Below are 16,386 nucleotides of genomic sequence, written 5' to 3' on the forward strand. Positions count from 1 at the left end.
GTAAGGCAAGACCCTCGCTTTGCATCTGAGTTCCCTGAGTCATAAAGTAATCACTGACACACACACATACACACACACACACACACAGTCACACCTGTGATTATGATGGCAAGAATGTGCAGGGAGGTCAGAATAATGGTGACTTGCATGTTGGGAGGTGCTGCCGTGTGTGTGATCCACAGTCCAGCATCAGTGGGCGTTGCAGGAGGGTTGATGGGAGGTTACATAAGAAGGCGGACGGGCCTCGGCTCGGTCTTCGTGTCGTGAATCTTGAAAAGGGTCTTAAGTCTCTCTGTGTCTTTTTGCTGAAGGATCGAGTCAGAGAGGGGACCTGAAGTCGACACACTCAGCAGCCATGGCAGGTGAGTCCCAGTCTGGATGGGAACCCTGCTACTGGGACGCTTAGGAACCTGCCTGTACATTTTGGGATTCCTGCAAACTTTAGGGGAATATTCTCTATTTATATCATGCATTGCAGCTTTTTATTGCTTTATGCATACGAGCTTATACTGTATTTGGCCTACGCTTGTCAAGTTGCTCACATTAAACGTTATTTATTGGCGTATTTTGCTTTTTCATTTATTTTTTCAAGTTAAAATGTCACTTTGCATAATGTGTTACTTCATTTGTGCAGACAAAGAAGAGATGAGGAAGCCCAAGAAAAAGAGCGTAAGTCCAGCTGTTATTGTTTTTGTAGTAGTTGGAAAAAAATTCACATATTTGTAGTAAATTTGCTTGATTTTCTTTTAAAAACATGGCAAGCAAGCAATGAGCAACTTAAAAGAAATTAGCCTGAAATTTGCAAGAAATTACAAAAAAAATACTTGAAATTAGCCAGACAAAAAAAATGGAAAAAAAGAGCTAAAATAAAATGAAAAACAAAATAAATGTAAATATTGTCTGATAATTAAAATAATTTGGAATATACTTTTACTTTTTTTGCATTTGTCTTAGTTATTTGGTCATTCGCTCATAAAACTCTTGTTTTTAGTTCATTTTCAGTTTTTTACAATTTTCTCTTCTTTTTTTTTTTTTTTTTTTGCAATTTGCAGAACATTGCATGCCAAGTTGCTTATTGCAATATTTTTTGAAAGAAATCAAAATAGCAAACTAAGGTCTTATAAAATGCAATGCAAGCTGTTAGCATGTAAGTGAAACAACACAGCAATAAGTGTTTAAATGGCTGTGCAGCACGTTTTTCGTCACTGGAGTTTTTCCTTCCCTCCCTCACAGGTGACCGTCTGTGGCTACCCACTGAGCATCTTTTTCATTGTGGTCAACGAGTTCTGCGAGCGTTTCTCCTACTATGGCATGCGAGGTGAGTTGGTTTGTTCTTATGCACTTTATAGAGTTTTTATTTGAATCATTATGAAAAAAAGCAGCACACATGACACCAAAAAACAAAATACAGAGGTGCCAGTGGTGAGAAGGAAGTAGATTTACTCAAGTACTGAACATTTTAGAATTTAAGGTACTAAAGGTAATAAAAAGTATACATTTTGCACTGAAATATTAAAGTAGCACAAAATGGAAATACTCAAGTTAAGTCTATGCACCATAAACATGTACTTAAGTACACAACCAGTACCAGACAATAGGCATAATATTTTTTTAATGAGTGCATATTTCAATGCAGGACTTTTACCTTCAACAGAGTATTACACTGTTAGTATAGTATATTAGCTTTGGTAATTAACGTAAAAGATCTGAATACTTTTTCCACCTTGTTCTGCATCCTCTTCAGTTTCTCTTTTTGTTTTGTTGTCCACGTGCAGCCGTGCTGGTGTTGTACTTCAAATACTTCTTGAAGTGGGATGATGACTTTGCCACCACCATCTACCACACATTTGTGGCTCTCTGCTACCTGACACCCATCCTGGGAGCCATCGTGGCTGACTCATGGCTCGGCAAGTTCAAGTGAGTTTCAGATGCAGCGACGCTTTTACCTGCGACCGAATCAAAACACGACTTTTGAATATTAAACGGTAATTTGCTTTGCAACGCTGGGGTTTACGCCTTTGAAAGCTGAGCATATTGGCTTGATTTCTCTACAAAAAAAAAAACATGGGAAGAAGACAATTAAAAATGAATTACGAAATTACCTAAAAAGTAGCAAGAAATTAGCAAAAAAAATAGAAAAATAAAAAATAATAATTACCAGAATTTAAAAAAAGGCAAAAAAGAAAGCCAAAAGATGTAGAAAATAATCTGGAAGAAGGGCTAAAAATATTTAATAATTGTGTCACATAATTTTAAATATCTAATTTTGATTAAAAAAAATAGACAAGACTATTTTGTTTGTTTTTGGAAGAAACTGCACAGTTTAGCTCAGAGTTCAAAGGTTTAAAAAGTTGTGAAAGGCGTCTGAAAGCAGCACACGAAAAGTGAGCTCGCTCCAGGTTTCAAAGGCTTTAGTGTATTTTACAGAATGAGCTTTTAAATTTCATCCTTGGATTTTTGACCCTTGTCTATCTTATCTCTATTCGAAACTGCACACCTGTTTTACTCTCCGCCCCTTCCTCTTCCTCCTCCTCTTCCTCCTCCTCCTCCCTCTGCACAGGACCATTGTTTACCTGTCCATCGTTTATGCGCTGGGACAGGTTGTCTTGGCAGTAAGTGCTATCCATGACATCACAGATACAGACAAGGATGGCACCCCCGACAACATGACCTTCCACATGTGAGTTGCACACACACACACATGCACACACACACAACTGTGTGACAGAAACACAACAGATGCAGACAGCAGTGACATTGTGTGTGTGTCTGTGTTTGTCCCTCAGAGCTCTGTCCATGGTGGGTCTGCTCCTCATTGCACTCGGCACAGGAGGCATCAAACCCTGCGTGGCCGCCTTTGGTGGAGACCAGTTTGAGGAGCATCAGGTTAGATGTTGCTCAAGCACACACACACACACTCACACACACACACACACTACACACACACACACACACACACACACACACAGTGCCAGAGAAGACAGATTACAATCTCTCATCCACTTTGTCTCTTTAATGTAAAGCACATTTCTGCAGTGTTGGACAAAGTATTCAGATCCTTTACTTAAGTAAAAGTACTAATACGACACTGTAAAAATAGGTCAAGAGACCCCTCCATTGCCAAAAATTTGGTCTAAGTTTGGAGCATTATTCACCCCCCTTCCTGATAAAATAGCATCACATGGTTTGCACCACTGGATTCCTTAAATCTTCTAGTTTCCAGCTTTTAGCTTTAAAACTCATCCCCCGACAGCCTCTTAAAGAAGGAATATTAGCTGGCGATTAACACAATTTAAATTTAAACAATAAATAAATACATAAATAAATTTATGAAATTTATGAAAAAAAATTATGTACATGTTAATTGCATCACAATTAACACGTTAAACTCACAGCCCTAATAGCCTGGACTTCTGCTCGAAGCTCCTTCCCTGGCACATTTTTGTAAAAGCTCTTTTTTGATGCTTTTTTAATGCACTCTAGCAGCATATTTACATCTAAAGTTAAAACGCACACATATCCGTTTTAATTAGTTTTCATCGTGCATTAGAACGACCTCGAGTTTTCCTTGAAACACAACTGCACGCAAACTGCAAAAGTGCAGTGAAGTCTCAAATAAAAAGTTAGGCTTTATCCCATAATCGCTATTTTGAAATTATTATGAAATTATGTGTCCTCTAATTATGAGATATTGTGGCATAATTATGAGATACCAAAGTCGTAATTAGGGGAATAAAAATTCTTAAGTGAACCCAATCAGCCGTCATAAAATCCAGCAAAAATTTTAAGTACCAAATTGCACGTTTTTCCTTATAAAACCTCACACAACCTCGTACAAAATTCCACACCTGTGAAAAAAATCGTTACTGAGATTTTTACAATAAAAGAGTAATGCTGCAATTAATTTAGTACAGTACAATATCTCCTTATGTGCATAAATGCATGCACACACCACATGCAGGACACTGGTGTTATCTGTCTTTCTCTTTTTCCTGCATGCATGTGCAAACGCCACACGCAGCAATTTAAGGACAGCGCACTCGTCAGCACTTCTTGTATCTCTGTTTGTTTCCAGCTGGTTGTTCATTAACTAATAACCACAGGTACATCTGTCACAGTCACTTTATTACACTGTTCAAGGCCGGACACGAAGATTAGCACATAATATCAACGCCTCTGGTGAAATCAGATGTTTCATCATGTATGATTTTACAAGATTAAACTGTATTGACTTAAGACTCGTTGACTTTTCTGCGTCCGACAGGAGAAGCAGAGAAGCACCTTCTTCTCCATCTTCTACCTGTCCATCAACGCCGGCAGTCTGCTGTCCACTGTCATCACCCCCATCCTCAGAGGTGCGCCCATCACAGAGCATAAAACGCACAAAGGACTCACATGTTGACTTTTTAACAAACGTGCGTGTCTGTGTGTGCTTTCCAGCTCAGGAGTGTGGCATTCACACGCAGCAGAAGTGCTACCCGCTGGCCTTCGGTGTCCCCGCTGCTCTCATGGTGGTCGCTCTGAGTAAGAATTCATTTTCATCAGGGTTATGTCATCGGGGGCTGGGGGACAAATTCCTAACAGAGAGCGTGCATTAGATCCATGGTTAAAACTGGAGGTTGGGGTCTTAAAAATTCTACCAATCGGAGACACTCAAGACATGTGACTCAGTTGCATTATGGGAATTGTAGGATCCAGATGTCTGTAGATCTTAACAAACACTAAAGGCCGAGATACACCAAGCCGATATTCGAGAACTGGCTCTGAGCAAACGCCCCTTGCTATTTCTCCCTCATATCGCCGTGTCTCAGCTAAAAAGTGAACAAACCAAATCGACATCCGACAAAGACGTACGTTCTGTGCATGAGAGGAAATAACTCTCCACACCAGCAGACAGCGGTTATCTGTAATAGTCGTTCAAAACAGGAAACCGAGAGGCCGTTAGCCAGTTAGCACGTTAACAACACAGGAACAAAGCATATTTACCGTGTGGCAGTCAACAACAACACATTTACACAAACCAGCAGGAAATGCTTCTGTGAGAGTTCAGTGGTCTAAAAATTTAAATAATAAAAAGTACAGCCAAATGTATCTTTTCAAACACCAACCATTCGATATAAGGATGAAATAGCTCACTCAAATCTGACGCTCTGGACCTGTGAGAGTTTTCCCTCCATTCCTCATCAGCTCGATCCTACTCTGAAAAATGTCAGAGGTGTACTGTAATAAAGTGCCGCCGTGAATTTTTAAGTCTGTATAAGCTAATGACATTTCTAGCAGTGACCTGCTTTATTTTGTGATCATTTCCTGTTGCTGGTTTGTCAAACAGTCGAATGTGAAAATATACTTTTGTTGTGTGTCTGCAGTCGTGTTCATCGTTGGAAGTGGGATGTACATTAAGAACGACCCTCAAGGCAACATCTTGGTCAAAGTCTGCAAATGCATTGGGGTAAGTGGCTCCTGCTGAAAGGTGTCACTCCAAAAATTGAGTGAAATGCTTTTTATTAGAGCTGAGGAACTTTATAAACTTTCGGTGGCGTTTGAGGAAACAAAATGTACTTCAGAAAGATCAGAGTTGACATGAGGTGTCCTCTGTGCTGTCGGCAGTTTGCCATCAAGAACCGCTTCAGGCATCGTGGTCCTGAGCACCCGAAGAGAACCCACTGGATGGACTGGGCTGAGGAGAAATATGATGTAAGTGCACCATACATTTCATTTGATTTTGATTCATTTTGAACATGTAAAAAAAATGAAATGTAGGAATTTTTATACAAAAACAGACAAAACAGTGGTTAAACACGTTATGACTTGGTTGACATATTCAAAAAAAAGTGATAGTGAGACTAAAAACTTTCTAAATCCCACCCCTTCTCTATAAGTCATTGAATTTTAATTAACCGGCCCTGTGATTAATTTAAACCGTATACTCGAATTAATGAAACATATGCGTACATCCACATACTAAAAAATCAAACATCTACATTTCTCCATTAATATTTAAATAAAAAGAGGAAGATAAACTAGAAATAAATCAATAAACAATAACCTCTGTTAACACCTGGTGTCTTTTTACATATATGCAAATACAAACGCAACATTCACTGATGTCAAAATCCTAATTTCTTTTCTGTGTTCGGCTGCAGAAACTCCTGATTGCGCAGGTGAAGATGGTGCTGAAGGTGCTTTTTCTCTACATCCCTCTGCCCATGTTCTGGGCTCTCTTTGACCAGCAGGTAATGACATATTTTTCCCTGACATTTACTGCATGTAACTGTAATTAAAGGCAAATTTCAATAGAAAACAACATAGATAACGCTTAAGTGCGCTGGAAGAATCCAAAGACAGACTAAATAAGAGCCGTGTCTCCTCTACAGGGCTCCAGATGGACCCTCCAGGCAACCACCATGGACGGCGACTTTGTACGTTTTTTTTGTTTTGTTTTTTCACACCTTGTGAACACAAAGCACAAAAAATAGTTTTCATTCAATGAGAATCTGTCTCTCTCTTTCCATTTTCCTTCAACAGGGACTTCTCACAATCCAGCCCGATCAGATGCAGGTAAGACACTTGTTTTGATGACACTTTACTTGCTTTGTTGGGATTTTTTTTTTTATTTTTTAATGATTGTTCCTAAAAGGATCTTTAAAAGAATGACTCGCCTTCTTCCTAACAGACCGTCAACCCTATCTTGATCCTGGTTTTGGTGCCGATCATGGACAGTCTGATCTACCCACTGATTACCAAGTGCAAATTAAACTTCACGTGAGTTTATTTTTCTGTTTTGTTCATGTGCGATGGAAAGTGTCGCATGAACATTTTTAGGGGTTTTGTTTAATTTTGCAGACAGTTCAAGGTTGAAAAAAGTCAGACATTTATTATGCTGTCAGTTACATAAAGAGACACAAAATTACAACAAAAAGACGCAGAATGGCCTCAAAGAGACACAAAATTGCAACAAAAAGACACAGAATGGCCTCAAAGAGACACAAAATTGCAACAAAAAGACACAGATTGGCATCAAAAAGATGCAAAATAACTACAAAAACACTCAAAGTGACACAAAATTTCTACTGCAGACACAGATTTGCAACAATAAGACAACAATGACCTCAAAAAGACACACAATGATTACAAAAAAGACACAAAAGGACCTTAAGTAGACATACAGATACTACAAAAATACACAAAAGGTTCTCAGAGATACAAAATTACAGCAAAAAGACACAAAATGACCACAAAAAGATGCTAAATTACCTCAAAAAGACACAAAATGACTACAAAAAAACCACAAAATGACTACAAAAAAGACGCAAAGTTATTCCTAAAATTCACTAAATGACCTCAAAAGACCACAAAAAGACAAAATGACTACAGACACAAAATGACAGATAGCAGTAATACAGACAGATGTGTAATGACTACAAAGAGACACAAAACGATAACAACAAAGCGTCCAAACCACCACATGGCCTCCTCCTGAAACCATCGTTCCATGTGATTAAATATGACGCGGAGCTACAGAAATAAACCTGAAGGTTATAAAATGTGTGTGTGTATGTGTGTATTTGACCTGTAGTCCCTTGAAGAGGATGACTGTTGGGATGTTCCTTGCTGCTCTGGCGTTTGTTTCCGCCGCCCTGGTCCAGATACAAATAGATGTGAGTGTCACACACATAAAAACATACACTGGGCAACTTAAACACACATTTCCGTATAAAACACAAGTCACACGCACAATTTTCTCCTCTAGAAAACCCTGCCGAAGTTCCCATCAAACACTGAGGGCCAGGCCAAGTTCATCAACATGGTTAACACACCACTGAATATCAAAGCTGGAAGCAACGAGTTCACGCTGCAGCCTTTCACGGTACTTCAACAAAAGTCATAGTATACAGACACTCACTATTCAAATGTACTCAAACGAAGACGGTCTGTAAGTCAGCTCACACTAAGGTATGTTGATACTGACTCATCTTTTGTTCCACAGGCTAATGACGATTACCTGACCTTTGATAAACCGTTTATACTGGATCTTGGAGGTGAAAACACTTATATTACTGGTTTAGTGGCCGGCAATCGCAGCACTGTAGTCATTATTAAGGATGGGCCCCTGCCTAGGCCCATAGGGGTGAGTACACCTAACAGAAGGGGTTAAAGTCCAACTGAAATTACATATTTATTATTATTTTTTCGCAACTCATTTTAACTTTTGCTGCGTTTGCTCCGCACCCCGGGCGCTACGCTACAGCTGCACGAGTAAAAACAACATAGTGGAAATAACGTCCACCAAATATCAGCAAAATAAATGGCAAATTATTTATAAACACAAAAACAGAATAATGTAAGAAATAGAACTATATTAGAGTCTATTTACAAGTGAAGTGGTTTTATCTCAACTCATTTTCAATGAAAGTATCTATGCTTTTGAATATCTGACAATACTAATCATTAGAAGTTCATCTAAAGATTTAAAAATATTCCATGGTCGACAGATATAAATGGTATACTGTTAAAAGCTTGTCTGAATAATGTTACTTTAAGCTACTTTTCATTTATAATGGTATATAAAGACAGAATGGCCTCATCTGCTTTCCTGCTCAAGTCTCATACTTATTTAATTTGAATATAATTTAAATTATTAGCACACAACATTTGATAAAAAAACAAGTACATAAAAACAAACATAACCAAAACTGTGCTGGAGAAATCAAATTCTAACTGTAATTCTCTCCTTCACATGACAATATCACAAATAAGTAGTTATAAAATAACATAAATGGAGCAGATGCATCCACATCGACAGTGCTAATACATTAACTACAGCACAACAGATGTTTTTAGACTTATATGAGAATAAGGATGGACGCGTTGTGATAAAGTGTAACTCAAAATTGAACGCGTATCTTGTCCTGCTTGTTGAACAAGCGACCAAAACTGCACTGCGAGCATCAGTTTTCGGCTCATTAGCTGCTCAGCTGCAGCTCAAATGACAGCATGTAAACAAACCTGAAAATGTCACTTAGGTCTGGTTAGATTCTGCTGTGAACCTCTAACGTCACTGCTAACTAAACTCTGTCTTCTGTGGTTTGAAAAGCTGACGCTTAAGTTTCTCTTAAGTTTCTCTTGTTCCCCTGCTGGAGCTCAGCCTGCCAGCTGCTGTCGGTCAAAACCTGAATCCTCCCTCCATCCACTGTCAATCAAACAAAACATTTTAAAAAAACAAGTTGGCATTATTGGACTGCAAAAAATGTGATTTCGGTTGGACTGTAATTCTGGTTGTTCTGTATGTTTCCTTTATAATGGATTTCATCAGCTTTAACTTTAAGTATCGAGATGTGGAGGCTCTAAAATATCTTTCTGTCTCCAGTTCCAGGACATCAAAAAAAAGCCGGAACAGGGCGCTAATTCAATCAGGCAAGTGTCTTTTTTTTCCCCCTTCCATTTCATTTTTTTATTTTTATATTTTATGCATTTATTTACTCTAATTTTCTGGTAATTTTCTTGTATCTTTTCAAGAAATTTCCTGCTTATTGTTGGGTCCATTCTTCATGAGTTGCTTAGGTTTTAAAGCTTTCATTTTTGTTTACTTATGACACTTTCCTTTTTGAACACGATTGGTTTCCAAGATTATTTTAAGTTTGATCAACTTGTCGAGTTTATCTCGGGAACACATTTGATTGAGTCCTCAATCAAGACCGAACTGAGCCGATTATGTAGAAATCACAATACAGTTAGAATATATCCATATGTATAACTTGAGCAAAGACCAACAAATAATGTCTTTAATTTGACTTCAAATGTTACATTGTGTCACCTATTTTGTTCTGAATTCTCCTCTCACAGATTTTTTAATGGTTTCAACTCCGTTTTGAACGTAACAGTCAATGACAAGAACTTCATGGACATCGACATCAACAACATGTCATCCTATGAGAATGTGCCACGGGGACTGTAAGGCTCAGTTCATGGTAAATATCACGCTGTTATACCTGAGGTACGTTTTTGCTCTGACTGCTGCTTTTCTCGTGTCTGTCAGTGCAAAGTTCCACATCTGGGGCGCCGCTGGAGAGGAGTGCGTCTACAGTCAGGAGCTGGGCTTCGGCAGCTCTTACACCTTGATCATCCCGCCAACTTTCAGATTTGGACAAAATGTAACTCATGAATATATTTTTGAATCACAGTATAGCTTGAATGCTTTTTGACTGAGGTAACACATCTTGGTACTTGACCGTGTGCAGTGTGAGCAGAGCATCCGCTCAGTGGAGGACATCAAACCAAACACCATCCACATGGCCTGGCAGATTCCTCAGTATTTCCTCATCACTGCGGGGGAGGTGGTCTTCTCCGTCACTGGCCTGGAGTTCTCCTACTCACAGGTAGAGGGGGCTTTCCTTTTATATCTGACAACGACTGAAAACACGAATGACTTGAAAAGGGCGTTCAGCAGGGTGCAGATCGGAGCACCCTGTAGCTCACCTTGTTATTTTAAGTCTGATTCGGGTTTTAAAATCTTTTTAAAAACAGGAGCAGTTGTGCTGTGGCGCATTTCAGAAGCATTCTTAATTCTTAATCTTTATTCTTTTTTTTTTTTCTTTTTTTTTAAGTAAATACATTTGGAAGACACTTTTTCTTAAAAAAAGAATAACTGTTTTTTTTCCTTTTAAATTTTTTTGGGTGGTTTTTATGGAAACCGTAAAAATAGTGTTTTATTTTCCTTTATTTTTTTTTTTTTTTAAATGTGTGTTTTATTTTTAAAAAATCACTACAATGACACCATTTATCACAGCCAGAAACGGTAAAAACAGAAATTATCACTGGAGTTTTACATCTCTGATGGTCCTTAAACACATATGTGGGACGCTGAAACAATTTTTGAACAGAGTTTGAAAAAAAATAAACAGAAAAGAGAGAAAAAAAATTGGGCCCTTGAAAAGTCTTGGAAACATTTTGAAATTTTGTCCATGAAAATATATGGGAACCCCGATCACTTCGTTTACAGAGGAAACAGAAGTGGCACTGGATAACTAAGTAACAAAATACATATATTTATATAGTCTTGCTGCCTTTTATAATTCACTATAATAAGTAGTTTTTTAATCTTCCTTTGCTCTCCAGGCACCCAGCAACATGAAGTCTGTGCTGCAGGCTGGTTGGCTGTTAACCGTTGCCGTAGGTAACATCGTTGTGCTCATTGTGGCCGAGGCTGCAACACTCCCAGATCAGGTGGGTGAATTTTTTATAAACCATTAGAACACACATATTGTCCCAAGTAACCTTCATTTTAAGATATGAACGCATTTAATATATGTTTGAAACCTGCTTTGGCTGTTTATGATAGAACATAATAAAAATAAAGCTGATTCCTCTAACTTCATATATCTTTTCCAGTGCTGGAATGTAACCAAGTACATTTACTCCATTTCTGTAGTTAAGCATGAATTTGAGGTACTTTTACTTTACTTGAGTATATTATTTTAATGCTACTTTATACTTTTACTCCACTACATTTCAGAGGGAAATATTGTGCTTTTTACTTCACTACATTTACCTAAGAGCTTTAATTAAGTTACAGATTTATAAAATATAAAAAGGTTTTTGTATAAAAAAAACATAAGAAGGTTTAACATTTGATGTTTGTTATAAATGAAACTATCAGACAGTTTAAAAACTGGTTTAATAAACATTTGAGTACTTTTCTATTTTTTTTAAAAATTTTTGAGTTTTTAGGGGGTTGTTTTCAAGTTGTTTTAATATAAGTTTGAGTTTTTTGAGGTGCTTTTTCTTCTTCTTTAAGAAATGCTTGGATTTTTTTTTGATTGTTTGAATTTTGGGGTATTTTGGGGTGTTTCCTTTTTCTTCTTTTGCTGAAAATAATTTTGAGTTTGTGGTTTGTTTGTTTTTTTTTTTAGATTTCTTTTTCTCTGTTTAAATGATCTATTTCTTAATAATTTGAGTCTTTTGGGTATTTTTGTTGTAGATTTATTTTAGATTAATTTTTTCCAGGTCATTTTCTTGTGTATTTTTTATTTTTTACTTTTCTTTTTGCTCACTTTCAGTAATTTTTATTTTTATTTTTTTATTTTATAATTTTTATCTTTTTTTATATATCTAATTTTTATATTTTGTATTTTTATTTTTGGGCCATGTGTTGTGAAGCCGCTCATCTTCTCCTCGTGTTTTTGAAAGAAAACCATTTCGCTGAGGTTTCAAAGCTCCAGCTTCGCAATCTGATTGTTCTTGTGTTCACCAGTGGGCCGAGTACATCCTCTTTGCCTCTCTGCTGGTGCTGGTGTGCTTCATCTTTGCCTTCATGGCGTATTTCTACACCTACATCGACCCGGCTCAGATCGAAGCAGAGTTTGCCCAACAGGAACCTGAAGAGAAGGAGAAGAGGAGGAGCATGGAGATGTCCAAGAAGGACTCGGTTGAGAACTACAGAGAGGACAGGAGGAGCTCTGACTCCAGCTCTGACGAGGAGGAGCCCAAACAGACCAAAATCTAAAGCGAACATCCTCTACACCATTTGTATAAATGCTGCTTGGTTCTGCGTTTCATGTCCATGGTTATGGCCGACAGTGATCGAGAAGAATCTTGGCAGGGATAATTCAAACACTATCATCCCCATTTCGCCCCAAAACTTTAAGAGAATATATCTTTTTTTTTTAGAGCGTATCCATATAATAAAAAAAATCCTGGATATTTGTTTGTTAGTAATTTCTTGCTTTAGCTGTTGTAAATTTGTTTTTACAATGATTTATTTTGCACTGTGTTGCAACATCTTGATGCAATTTTGTCTCCTAGGCTTTCGTAATGTGCCTGCATACAAAGAAACCATTCCAGCATTTGTATTTATTTTCCAAGCACAGTGTTGTATGTATTGTAATATATTGTGTTTTATATCTATATGTGATGCTCCCATCTTCTCCAGGGAAAAATCCAACACCAAAGACTGCTTCTTCAGGTAAAAAAATAATATTCCATATTCAATCTCGGTAGAAAACTGCCCTGTGGTAACGGCTGCTGACCCACGTGACTCAATAAACATACCAGCAAGATGTTATTTTCAGTAAACATGTGTACACACTACTTTCTTTCAACCTGGGCAATATGGAAACACCCTTGTGCCTCACTAGGGACTCATTTTGGATAATTTTGGCCATCTTAATGCATGTGGAATACATTTTGGCAAGGGTGCGTTGTTTTTTATTTTTTATTTTGATATTCAACCTTAACTCCATAATAAATCTATAATAAACTGCAAAATACAGAGATAAAATACATAAAAAACAACAGTGACATTATGTAAACAAATTGGCAACTCAGTGCAAATATATTAGTGTATATAATTGAAGAGGGTTATTTTCAATACATTTATCCTGTATACTGAAACTGACGGTACTCTAGCTTGTATTGATCTTTCCCACATGTAGGACTGCAAGTGACAATTTCTAATTGACTACAGTACGGCAAGGATTTCAATAAAAATGAGACACTGTAAGACATAAAAAAACACAATGTTTTTCAACATCCTTTTCAACCTATATTCAACTTATTACAGTACAAAGACAAGCTAGTCTTGGCCAGGTCTCGCCTAGAAAAAAAAATCTTAATCTCAAGGGGACCGACCTAGTTAAATAAATAACATAAATATAATTCTATTTTTAAATTATATAATAAATTATTTATATCTTTTATTTTTTTACATTTATTTTTCTTAGATATTTTAATATCCCCTTCTCTATTGTCATCTATTATTTCTTTACATTTTTTAAAACATATTTTATATGCTGTATTTTAATTAATTAATTTTATATTATTTAAACTGTGGTTTTGATCAATGCAATCGAATAGTGTTGAATCACAGGAGCTACATAACTGATCCTTCCTCTCACCCTCCTGAGCATGTGGACCAAAACCCTTTAATATTTAATTTTATTAAAAAATAGCTATATGTTACTATTATTATTAATCAGGAAAACCATATGCTAAGCATTAACAGGGGGAGACACTATCTGACGAGATAAAAAACTGATGCACAATGCACAGCAACACCTGGTGCTTTTTTGACATGGATGTATTCATGGATCTATTATGTATCATGGATGTATTATAGTGAAATCCGCCATGTTTCTACAGTAGCCCGGTAAGGACAAACCAACCTCCAGCTCGAGCTCGAGCGAGCTGTTCGCCTTTCGAGAAGTTAAAGTTGTGCGACCTCCCTGCTAAATGCCAATAAAGTCTACAAACGGGACCTTCTGAGGTAAAAATATTTTACAGTAACTTCACAATGACCTGAAATGACATTAGCCATCAAAATATGGATTTTATCGATGTTTTCATTGAAGCTACCGTTAGCTAGCTAGCGTGCCACTTGCCACTTTAAACTCCACTTGCTTTAGCCCTCTAGGACGACTCCGACTGTATTTTTTAACCAATACCAGTAGACCGCCGGAATACAAATATAACACCGAAAGTGAGCATAATGCAGCCTATTTAACGTTATTAACGGTTTTACCGACATTATCGAGATAAATTAGCCAACTAGCTAAATGATCAAGCACAGGTGCAGCCCAGTGAGCTCTAATGACGTCGCGAGGCGGAGCCCTCAGGTTGGCTAACTGTTGCATTGTTTTGGTTTTTTTTCTCTTAATTGGACATAAAAAACTCTAATAAAAAAAAAAAAACAAAAAGGAAAATTACAACCAGAACAATTAGACAAATGAACAGATACAAGGGGGTGACAAATATGCAACAACAAAGCCAGACAGCAATGTAAATTTGATTAAAAATGCCAAAGGATGTACACAATCTCATATTTCTTGATTGTCTTTTCGTTATGGGAGAATTGTTCTGATGTATCGATTGGCTTCATGCTCAAATAATAAAAAAGAGGGCCTAGATCTACTAAATTTGGATATGTGTATAAGCAATTTGCTTAAGAATAATCCGATAAATAATATAATCTCACAGGTTTTAATGTTACCTTTATGAAAACCAAACAAAACATTTTATTGACATAGATGAAAATAGGGGTAAATATTATCAATAATATATGTGCTCAAGTTCTTCCACAGACTGCTGGTATGATCAAGTGTGTCTTAATGTCTCTGGGGACTAACTGTTACCATTTTCTTCACTACAGCGGCACCTGAATGCATGCAGACAAAAACAGACTGGAAGGCGAGTCCTTTTCCCCCACAGCGCTCAGGTAACCTCACACTGCAGATTCACACCGTGCCAAGTAGAAACTAGTGTGTTTAAGGCCGCTTATATGCAACCTTACTTGATAGTAGAAAATACTGTGTCCCTCATGTCTATCCTGTATAAACAAGAGCAAGCTGCAGTCAAGAGCAGTGGTGGAATGTAACTAACATTTACTCAAGTACTGTACGTAAGTATGAATTTGAGGTACTTTACTTGAGTATTTTATTCTCATGCCACTTTAAACATTTACAGAGGTAAATATTGTACTTTTTACTTTACTAATTAAGATTTGAAAATATGATGTTTTGTTATAAATTAAATGACCAAACAGTTTATACAAGTACAGCTGAAATGAGTGGTTGATTAATTGATTAGCTTATTATAATAGAAAATTATTTTAATAAACATTGAAGTCATTTTCTATTTTTTCCAATAATTTGGGGGTCTTGGGGGTGTTATTTTCTATTGTGTGTTTTGTTTTTTCTTTTGTTTTTTTTTTCATTTTTTAAATATTTAAAAAAAAATTTTTTTTTGAGTTTTGGGGGTACTTTTTTTTCCTCAAATAATTGCAATAAGTGTTTTTGTGTGTTTTTTGTAAAAGTTTTGAGTTGTTTCTGAGGTTGTGCTTTTTTAATGTTGGGGGGACTTTTTCTTTTTATCATTTTGAGATTTTGGGGGTGTTGTTTTCTAATTAAAAAACATTTTTATTTCTCTGCATTAGATACTTTTTCCTCATTATACTTAATTGCTTTTACTTAAGTAGCATTTTAAATGCAGGACTTTTACTTGTAACAGAGTTCACAGTGTGGTGTGCACGTCACACAGACTTAATAGCTGTTTAATCTGTTTTTTTATGTTTTGCATGTGTGTGTAGTCAATATGCTTCTTTTGGGGGTTTGGTGTCTCTTTGTGGTTATTTTTGGTGTGGTCATGTTTTGTTGCCCTCTGGCTGTTTTACCTTTTTAATTGATATCTTTTTGCAGTTTTGTATCTCTTTTTGTGCCTTCTGTGGCCATTTTCAGTCTACTAGTTGGTATGTGTTAATTTGTGTAACATTTTGCAGGTGAAGGCGAGGGAGGCCCCCTCACACTTTGGGACCCTGGACTCGTGTGCCAGATTCAGCAATCCATCCACAGCTGCAGTTCAGGAGTAAACAGGTCAGTCATTGACATATTGCCAGAA

The 16,386-nt window shown here is 36.9% G+C and overlaps 1 protein-coding gene across 1 annotated transcript; it reads left to right on the forward strand.

Annotated features, from left to right (window-relative positions):
• Positions 1 to 591: 591 nt before the first annotated feature.
• Positions 592 to 12,625, forward strand: slc15a1b (solute carrier family 15 member 1b). Its single transcript, XM_042512972.1, has 22 exons — positions 592 to 669; positions 1,234 to 1,318; positions 1,776 to 1,917; positions 2,561 to 2,680; positions 2,787 to 2,886; positions 4,265 to 4,355; positions 4,441 to 4,524; positions 5,367 to 5,449; positions 5,608 to 5,694; positions 6,144 to 6,233; positions 6,375 to 6,419; positions 6,526 to 6,558; positions 6,674 to 6,762; positions 7,577 to 7,658; positions 7,751 to 7,867; positions 7,988 to 8,128; positions 9,368 to 9,414; positions 9,844 to 9,951; positions 10,037 to 10,151; positions 10,239 to 10,376; positions 11,116 to 11,223; positions 12,251 to 12,625. Exons 1-22 carry the CDS (start codon positions 598 to 600, stop codon positions 12,500 to 12,502), a joined length of 2,229 nt encoding a protein of 742 aa, XP_042368906.1. The 5' UTR covers positions 592 to 597; the 3' UTR covers positions 12,503 to 12,625.
• The last annotated feature ends 3,761 nt before the right edge of the window (positions 12,626 to 16,386 follow it).

Source organism: Plectropomus leopardus, chromosome 24, assembly GCF_008729295.1.
Source record: "Plectropomus leopardus isolate mb chromosome 24, YSFRI_Pleo_2.0, whole genome shotgun sequence".
Taxonomy (NCBI): Eukaryota; Metazoa; Chordata; class Actinopteri; order Perciformes; family Serranidae; genus Plectropomus; species Plectropomus leopardus.